At 39.5% G+C, this 10,220-nt stretch overlaps 1 protein-coding gene across 1 annotated transcript; it reads right to left on the bottom strand.

The window, feature by feature from the left end:
• Window positions 1-8: 8 nt before the first annotated feature.
• Window positions 9-9,551, bottom strand: LOC143301003 (transmembrane protein 101-like). Its single transcript, XM_076614990.1, has 3 exons — window positions 9,415-9,551; window positions 6,695-6,875; window positions 9-1,741 (listed from the first exon to the last, which is right to left on the bottom strand). The coding sequence occupies exons 1-3, from the start codon at window positions 9,528-9,530 to the stop codon at window positions 1,283-1,285; spliced, it is 756 nt and encodes a 251-aa protein (XP_076471105.1). The 5' UTR covers window positions 9,531-9,551; the 3' UTR covers window positions 9-1,282.
• Window positions 9,552-10,220: the final 669 nt, after the last annotated feature.

Here is a 10,220-nt window from a genome sequence, read left to right as displayed (position 1 = left end):
CGAAACAACCAACAATAAAAAACAACAACAACAAACATACAACGTAAGAATATCGAAAAAAAAAAAAAATCATTAATGGAATTTGCCCAAGACTTTGTGCAAAAAAAACAAAAAAATCAAACATTATTTACATGAAATAATATTAATGTAAGCACATGCTGTTAGAACAATAACAACAACAACAAAAAAAAGAAAGAAAAAAAACACACCTGACAAGGATGATCTAAAAAAAAACACAAAAAAAACCAACAATACAGGAATTTTGCTCAAAATCTGCAAAAAAACAAATAAAAGCTTTGTGCGCACTAACCATTCACATGAAAGCATGCAAAAACCTACAATAATGGAGTTTAAAAAAAGTCTTTTTTAATAAGATCATGGCAGGCATTGTGAAACAATGGGATACAGCAGTAACTGTTTGCCTCATCGGCTCAACTGGTTGAGTGCTAAGCCCACATTCAAACTGGTACTAGTTTGAATCCTGGACATCCAACATAAATCTCAACATTTTCACAGGTGAACTTAACCTGCTGTTGCTCTGGTGGCGTGACTGTAGTTATAGTGTAAGATAGTGAAATCTCCCTGTCATCCACATCACCAAAGGTGAGAGTTGACAATCTAAACCTGAATGCAACAAACAGCATGACCTGCTTCCACACAATGCTCTGAAAGCCACACCAGAAACTGCACTGAAAAATAACACATTGCACCAAAAGGTGGTTAAAATGGAAACGTTATGTGAAAAATTTACTGACATATATTAAAATGTTACTGTGCACTTGGCTTTATAAGGGACTCTCAGCAAGGACCAAAATAATTTAACATATGAACAAGAGAAGAGACTGAAACATTCAAAGTTGATGTGGTACTAAAAGCTTGTCATGCTAGGAATATGCAAATTAGTGCAGTTCTGTACAAAATCAATGAACATTTGCAATATCTTGCAACCAATTTTTTTTTCTTTTTATGCACACAACTGCAAGAAATGCACTGTATATAAATACAAAGATGTATGTAGATACAAGTGAAAGATGATAATTCACAACCGCTTCCCCTTTTTCCATGACCAGCAGGATCGTCAGCATCTCTTGCGTCATCAAGGTAAGATGAGTAAAAGGAAGAACACACACACACACACAAACACACACACACACACTTCAAACTAACACATCAAAACTGCAGCAATCATCAAATTCTATTTTAAAAAAAACAACAACAAAAAAAAAACAACCAACCCATCAACAACTACCCAAAAACCCCTACCCCTTCCATCAACAGTTTACTAATCCACCTTCAGCCGGTTGTCCATGGTGCAGAATATGAACAACAACCCGACGACAGCACAGGCACTGTTCTGGACCTGACGCAGCTGGTTCCACAGGTGCACCCCGGAGCTCACCCAGTAGCCAAGGTCAAGGTCCACGAAACTGGCGACGAGCAGCAGGGTGACGGCAGCACACAGGCCCATGTCCCGCAGGAAGAAGCCGGAGAAGAAGCTGAGCGCGCAGCCGGCTAGCGTGACTGCCACCAGGTAGCGCATGTAGTCACCGCCCAGGATGTGGGTGACAAAAGCAGCCCTGTACTCGGGCACACTGTTGATGAGGTAGACCAGGCCCATCAGGTATAGCCCTAGGCACACCTCCCCGATGCGACGCAGCTGATGCGACCGCTGCCGGTCCAGGAGGAAGGCGAACATCACATAGGTGCCCAGCACGCCGATCTGCCGCGTCGACATCATTATCTGCCACAGAGAGGTTAGATCAAAGGTTAAGGTTAAAGGCCTCATAGCCTTCTACAGCCATCATGGTAGTGAATCCTTGCCAACATCATCATCTGCCACAGAGAAGTTCGGTTAAAGGTTAGCGCTAAAGGCCTGTCTTGTTGACATCATCACCTGCCACAGACAGGTTAGGTTAAGGTTAAGGTTAAAGGTCTGCCTCGTCGACATTATTATCTGCCACAGTGAGGCTGGGTTAAAGGTTAAGGTAAAAGGTCTGCCTTGTTGACAGTATTATCTGCCACAGTGAGGTTGGGTTAAAGGTTAAGATTAAACGTCTGCCTCATCGACATTATTACCTGCCGCAGTGAGGTTGTGTTAAAGGTTAAGGTTAAAAGCCCAAGAGCCTTCTGCAGCCAGTTGGGGTAGTGAGCTATTTTCATTGTCATCATTACTTGCCCCAGAGAAATGTGGAGGCAGTGAGATATTTTCATTGTCATCATTATTTGCCCCAGAGAAATGTGGGGACAGTGAGATATTTCATTGTCATCATTATTTGCCCCAGAGAAATGTGGGGACAGTGAGATATTTTCATTGTCATCATTATTTGCCCCAGAGAAATGTGGGGGCAGTGATATATTTTCATTGTCATCATTACTTGCCCCAGAGAAATGTGGGGACAGTGATATATTTTCATTGTCATCATTACTTGCCCCAGAGAAATGTGGGGACAGTGATATATTTTCATTGTCATCATTATTTGCCCCGGAGAAATTTGGTTAAAGCAAAAGGTTCAAGGCCCAATACTGTTGTGAATTCTTGTCAACATCATCATCTGCCAAAGAGAAGTTAGGTTAAAGGGTAAAGTTCAAGGCCTTGTCAACATCATCATCTGCCAAAGAGAAGTTAGGTTAAAGGGTAAGGTTCAAGGCCTCACCAACATCTTTATCTGCCACTGTGAAGTTAGGTTAAAGGGTAAAGTTCAAGGGCCCATCAACATCGTGATGATTATCTGCCACTGTGAAGTTAGGTTAAAGGGTAAGGTTCAAGGCCTCACCAACATCTTTATCTGCCACTGAGAAGTTAGGTTAAAGGGTAAAGTTCAAGGGCCCATCAACATCGTGATGATTATCTGCCACTGTGAAGTTAGGTTAAAGGGTAAGGTTCAAGGACTTCTCAACATCATTATCAGCCACTGAGAAGTTAGGTTAAAGGGTAAGGTTCAAGGCCTCATCAACATCATTATCTGCCAAAGAGAAGTTAGGTTAAAGGGTAAGGTTCAAGGCCTCATCAACATCTTTATCTGCCACTGTGACGTTAGGTTAAAGGGTAAGGTTCAAGGCCTCATCAACATCTTTATCTGCCACTGTGACGTTAGGTTAAAGGGTAAGGTTCAAGGCCTCATCAACATCTTTATCTGCCACTGGGAAGCTGGGTAAAGGTTAGAGGCTTGCCTTATCAGCCATGTTACCTGCTACAGATAAGTTTATTTAAAGGTTAGGGTTTAAGGAACCACAGCCATCAGGGCAGTGAATTTTCGTCAACATTATTACCTTCCACAGGGAAGTTAGGTTAAAGGTTATGGTTAAACACCCCCCAGAACGTTCTGCAGCCATCAGTGACAATGAACTCATCATGTACGGAGTGTTTCCTGACTCGCCACCAGTTTCTCACTTAACCTCTTGACAAGTACAACAAAGTTTCTACCTTTGAAGGTCTTTGGCAGGTGGCATCAAATATGGAGAGAGAAAAACCGTTTAAATGTCCAATAGCATTTTGTGGCCATCAAGCAGTGAATTCATGTCCACTGTGTCAGGCTCGGCACAGGAAACCAGGAGTCCACCCCTCTCCTTCTGCCATTTTAACCTTCCCCAAGTTAAGTCAGGTACCCATTTACACCTGGATGGAATGAGGAAAATTCGAGTTAAGTGTCTTTGCCAGGGACACACCACCATGCTGAAACAGGGCATTAAACTCTGATCACTGGTGGGTGTGTGTGTGTGTGTGTGTGCGTGAGCGCGTGCTTTGAGTTGACTTCATCAAGATTTTGCGCCTTATAAATATTATTATTATTAGTAGTAGTATTTTTATGTATTTATCTATATTATTTTTTATTTATTTATTTTATTTATTTTTTGTTACTTTATTTTATTTTATTTATTTATTTTTTAAGTTTTGTTATTTTATTTTTATATTTTATTTAATTTATTATATATATATATATATATATTTTTTTTTTCTTTTCTCAAGGCCTAAGCACGTTGGGTTACGCTGCTGGTCAGGTATCTGCTTGGCAGATGTGGTGTAGCATATATGGATTTGACCGAATGCAGTGACGCCTCCTTGAGCTACTGATACTGATACTGACACTGGTGAAAACTGGATCAGAAGTCCAACGCCTACACAATTCTGCCGTAGCACCTCCTGCCAAAAAGAAGGATATATGATAGTCAGTCGTGTCCGACTATGACCATCAGAACAGCAGAGGAGGCAACTGCTGTTCCGACTATTTGGGCTAGAATTTGATTATAGTGGAGAGTGTCTTGCCCAAGTTACATCCCCACTCTCTCGGCCAAGAGAGTTTTAGGACAGTCGGCGTTGGGATGGTTCCCAAACGCCAACTAGCCCACAAGGCTGCAGCACTGACAGCCAGTGCAATTTTGCCTCCTAGTTTGAGAGTCATAGTCCTTCACAAAAGACTAAGCTGTAAATGGTTTCCCATTGACTGGAGAAACCATTGATAATACAGCTCTCACTTTGCTGTTGGCCCAAATGTAAACTTATGTCAATCTGTGATGTAAGCCAAGTGTTGGGCCTTGCAAAAAAACAACAACAACAAAAAACAACAACAACAAAAAACAACAACAACAACAACAAAAAAACACACAAAACACACACACACACACACACAAAACAACATCAACAACAAACTTTGACATGTCTAGATTTATAGGCACTACACAATGAAAGCCATTGTCAAAATCTGATTTTGGAAAAGAACACAACCTTCTCTGTGAAAGGGTAAAAAAAATAAAAACAAAAAATATCTGAAGACATGTAACACATCCCATGAAATGAATTTCATCATGTTTGGAGGCATTTAACTGATTCCTATCATCTCTTGCCAGTACACATGACTATTTTCAAAGAAATAAAAAATTCTAAAACTAGTAAAGGCCTTTTATCTTAGGGCTCCCACTGAGGAAAAAAAAAAAATCCCTGAAATTCCAGGGGTGTCTAGGGGCATGCTCCCCCAGAAAAAATTTGAAATTTACATTCAAAATGGTGCAGTCTGATGCAAATCGGAACAGTTTTATAGCACTTTACTGCCATTATCATAAGTCTACGATTCACACAGAGCACCTCCAATCTGACATGAACAGGGAAGAAAAAGGCATTGATACATGCCAGCACTTCTCAGTTTTCACCTTCACAGCTTCAGGAGGAGGAGGAATTTTGTTTAATGTCCCGTCACACGCATCAGTGATTGAAGACATTTTGTTAAAGTATTTATAAATACATTTGAGTATTATCAGTTAGAAGGGGTGGGAGATGTGAATGAATGGAGGGATGGGGGAAACTGAGCAAATGAGGGTGAAATGTGGGTGAAATTTGAAAAAAAAGAAAAAATCTAAATACAATTACAGGAAGTTACTTAAAGGACCTTGTAAAAGAGAAGTTGTTAAACTGACAAGCAAAACAACTGATAATGAATGCAAAAAATTAAAAACATCAACGTTCTCAGTCACTTGTGAAGACACATTTTCGTGTACATAAAGCTTCATCAAGCTACAGTAAAATATTATATGCTTAATTGTCAGGACACTAAAGCATATGCACTTGACATTAGAACAATACTTGGTGGCCATCCTTATGGCTTTAAATCATCTTGTTGATATACCAATGATAGTAAGTAATATCCTATTTTGTGTTGATTCTCAATCTGTTTTAAAAAGTTTGCTCCTTTCTGAGAATAACCAAAGAGAAGATTTATTGTTTGAAATTAGGTATTTATTGCAATATACAGCTTCAGTAGTGTCTCACACTAACAGTATTCCCTGTCATCGCTCTAACTCTATGCAAATAAGACTTATTCAGTTCAGCTGCTCTTGCAGCTGCCTCTTGCTACCAGATTTTGTCAACACTGGATCTCATTTTTACATCTCACTGAAGTCCATGATTCTGTGGAAAAGTGGGAGCCCTGTAATCTAGAGACAGAAGGAAGACTGCTAAACCACTTGGTAAATCAACCTCTTTTTTTTTTTTAACAGAAAAATGTAATGTATTTGCCACATGGACTGAGAACAAAACTGAGCCTCATGTTCCTGTCATTGCTTCTAACAGTAAAATACAAACACGTTCATTCTCTGTCAGTTAGGTGAGTATGGCACTTTCCTTTTTTCTGACAGTTGGAAACAGTATCTTTTTCACTTTTTTAATAAAGTTCTTTCACTCTTCTCCTGTGGCCAACGCTTTCACTCACCACCCCTTACCACTACATACAGAGAGCATTAAAAAACAACACCACCAAAGCTATACAGAAAGGGTGAATATAAACATTTATAAACAAAGCAGTAAAGAAAAAGTTAATATAATCATAATATATGTACATTTAATAAATATAATACATTTATCAATCCTTTTTTTTCCCCTTATAGTCTGGCCAAATGCAAAAGGATCCTTTCAGGGTTGAAAACCCATCAGTTCTAAAGAAAAAGTACATATGATTAATAAGTAAAAACAATTCAAGTAATGTTAAAAAGATCAGTCAACCCACATGATCTTGTTCAGTCAAACTAAGATTTAAATCAAGTCACAAATATCTATTTCCTTCAGGAATTTAAGACACATTTTGTATCATTAATCTCGCATTTACAGGCATTTATTTGGAGGTACCTCTCGCAAACAAGATCATCATGGAGGTAGCTGTGGAATGTTTGTGCCTGATATCAAGAACATGAGCTGAAACCTCACTACCTTTTGCCACTCTGGGTAATCCCATTTAGGGTTGGTGTAAAAGTTGATGGCAAAGTAGAGCGTCTGGCCTGCATACACCAAGCACGCTGCTTTCTGTTTGAAGCCTGCGGACAGGAGCACGCCGCAGCCAATGCAGGCAACCAGGTACACATAGACCAGTTTGGGGTTGATGGGAGGCACTCTGGAACAGGAACAGTTGTGACAAACTCAACAGTGGTTAACATATATATATATATATATATATATATATATATATATATATATATATATATATATATATATATGATAGTCAGTCGTGTCCAACAATGACCATCAGAACAGCAGAGGAGGCAACTGCTGTTCCGACTATTTGGGCTAGAATTTGATTATAGTGGAGAGTGTCTTGCCCAAGTTACATCCCAACTCTCTCAGCCAAGAGGGTTTTAGGACAGTCGGCATTGGGATGGTTCCCAAAGGCCAACTAGCCCACGAGGCTGCAGCACTAAGAGCCAGTGCAATTTTGCCTCCTAGTTTGAGAGTCATAGTCCTTCACAAAAGACTAAGCTGTAAATGATTTCCCATTGACTGGAGAAAGCACTGATAATACAGCTCTCACTCTGCTGTTGGCCCAAATGTAAACTTATGTCAACATACATATGGCACTACTGTCAAACAATCAAACACATACACCAGTCTGGGGCTAATCAGTGACATTCAGAAACAAGCAGAGTTGCTATAAACATTAACTTTGGGTGTGTTTTTTTTAACGTTGCAGTTGCTGCAATCGTTTTCAGTCCACTGTTTGTTATTTATCTTCCAGTTCTCAAAATTCAATTTTAGAACTGGAAGATATATGTATATATATATAACTTATAAGCACAAGATACAGACACAGTCAAGGTGTATTGTGTGATTCCCAGCAATTAATAACATCAATTGCTTTGGTCATATGTCTCTCTGTGGTGAGTAGCTTGCTGTATGTAGTTCATTTTGTTGGTAGTATGACTGCTGTATGTAGTTTATTTTGTTGGTAGTATGACTGCTGATACCCAATTTCACCAACTTGACTGTGACAATTAACTGAGTTGTTTTTGTTTTTTTGACTGAACTTCAACCAGTTCGACAAGTTCACAAGTTGGCTTTTTTTCTTCTAATTTTCCCCCTCTCCTTTGGTGTGTGTGTGTGTGTGAGCGCACGCGCGCGTGCAGGCATGTGTGTGAAAGAGATCTGTTAAATTTTTTTTGTCTGAGACAGAGATTGCATATGTACATGTGTGTGTGCGCATGTACATGTATAAGGTAGGTATGGGTAATTGCGAACAGCGTGTAATTGCGAACGATTCGTATACCGCCCAACTTCGAAGCGTTCTTAACGGTTGCATTTCACAACCTAACGTCTGCTTCGACCTTTTTCTAATACCTTAATGAATATCCATTTCTGAGAACCAGTCCAACACAAGCTATTTCAGGCTATTTCTGCACTCTTTCTTCTCTTCGCGCACCACTGCCGACCAAGGTTACAAACGTGCTCTCAAAATCCTAAAATCAAGGGAAGCAAGTTGTAGGACCTGAACTTTCGACACAGTTTAAAAAAGTTGATTTGATCGGATATGTTGAATGCGCATTACCAGTGTGGGGAGAATTTAAGAAAGCATATTGGTGACAGATCTGAACATAGTTTTGACAGGAATCTGCAAAATAGTGTCGTTTGCAATTAGACCATAGGATATTTTGACGTGAGTCTACTTGCGAACGATGCTGCACAGTTACTGAGCACTCTCAAAATGGTGTGTTTGTGTGCAGTGTGGGGTGTGTGTGTTTAAATGTCTGTGTGTTTGTGTGCACGTGTGATCAAAACCAACAATACAACAGTCTGGTGCGGTGTTCCAATAATATGTTATGACTCTGTTTTAATTGTTTACATGTTCCCAAAGCCATTGTTTGCAATTAGACTTGCCCGTTCACATTTTCCCTCAAAAACCCTTACCATTTAAAACATCGACAAAATGCTGAAAAGAATTAACATGCGAACTTTTCCTGGTGCAACCAGTCAAAGAAAGCCTTCAAAAACAAAAGAACTACATTTGACTATCGTACATGTTATCTTTACGGTATACAAGTTGAGCTGGTCATTTCGACTGGATCGGTCTCAATTAGGCATACCTTTCCAATATGTTCAAGTGTGTGTGTGTGTGTGTGTGTGTGTTGAAGTGTACATGTGTGTGTTAAAGTCTGTGTAAATAATGTCACAGATTAAAATTTCCCACCAGTCAAGACAACCAAAACTGCCCTCATGCTTTGGCATTTTACGATGTTTGTACATTTCAAATATTGGCATGATACCTTGCATCATACAGTATATCATACTCCTTTGCTTGCATCATTATTATCATTATTATTCCTTTAACATTTTCATTGTATGCATACACGCACATCACTTGTTATGCTCTGCCATTCATTTGTTCACTTCGTGTGTGCAACTTCGTCGAATACACAGTAAAAGACAATGGACAAATATGGATCTGAATTATTCTATGGGACATTACATTACTGAGTATCATCGTTCACGCATCTACTGGCAAGTCTGTGTCTGGGTTTTGTCTGCACTTCGTCATCTCCAAAACGACCCACGATAAACGCCTCGTGAATGTCAATGTAAGGGAAATAACTCATCACTGGATTAACATCTTTCGGAGCTGACTTCCAAATATGTTTTTCCAAGTTCAGTCACTTTTTACCCACCTTTCATTTTGTGCCCTCTCTGCAAACAGCATGAGCAGTGTCAGAGCATCTATCAGAGGAAACTTATAGAGAAGAAACCCGCAAATTTTCTTCAGAGTTTGCTGAAACGGTGCCATGGTTCAGATCACTTGACTCAGTGGTTCAGAATATGTTTGAGTCGCGTCCCTTTGACACCCACTGCACGAAATTGGATTACCGTGCCAGTTGACTACCCAATAATAAACAACCGTGTCGGTAGATCACCCGTGAACAGTGTGCGCAACCAGTCCTGGTTTTGTTGTTTGTTTGTTAAGGAGCCAAAGTTAACCAGCAAATATTCCCTCCTTTTTCTTGCTTTTTCTTTTCTTTTTTTTTTACTCAGAAAACGTGACATTACATTCATGTCACAAACCTTTTCGTCTTTATGTATATATTCATTTATTTATTTATTTTTGTATGTTAAATTTTAGGTGAGAAACCCCTTCACCTAAAATAATCAACATCAGCACAACGGGAGCGTGTCGATAATCCCACGTGTCGCGGCCACTGTGCTGAAAGAGAAGGAGTGGTAACATAAACAGGCCGCCACGCGCGGCAGCCGGTTCTCCATCTTGCTAGAGGCTGGCAGCGTACATTTCACTGCTTACTGTAGTAGAGTGATATTTTCGGCAAAATATTTAATCGCTGTTTGGCAATAAACTGCGACAATAGGTATGAGAATGAGTACTATTTGTTATATATATAATAATAATAACAATAATAATAATGGATACTTATATTGCACACTATCCAGAAATCTGCTCTAGGTGCTTTACAAAAACGCTTTT

This window comes from Babylonia areolata, chromosome 27, assembly GCF_041734735.1.
Source record: "Babylonia areolata isolate BAREFJ2019XMU chromosome 27, ASM4173473v1, whole genome shotgun sequence".
Taxonomy (NCBI): Eukaryota; Metazoa; Mollusca; class Gastropoda; order Neogastropoda; family Buccinidae; genus Babylonia; species Babylonia areolata.
The sequence above is the reverse complement of the archived record's forward strand: the minus strand, read 5'-3'. Positions and strand labels throughout refer to the sequence as shown.

Bases quoted from the DNA above. Each gene is read 5' to 3' on its own strand.
- LOC143301003 (XM_076614990.1), bottom strand. From the start codon at position 9,530: ATGGCACCGTTTCAGCAAACTCTGAAGAAAATTTGCGGGTTTCTTCTC. The intron at 6,876-9,414 runs GTGGGTAAAAAG...TTCCTGTTCCAG, and splicing joins GAGAGGGCACAAAATGAAAG to AGTGCCTCCCATCAACCCCA. The intron at 1,742-6,694 runs GTAGTGAGGTTT...TCTCTGTGGCAG, and splicing joins ATTACCCAGAGTGGCAAAAG to ATAATGATGTCGACGCGGCA.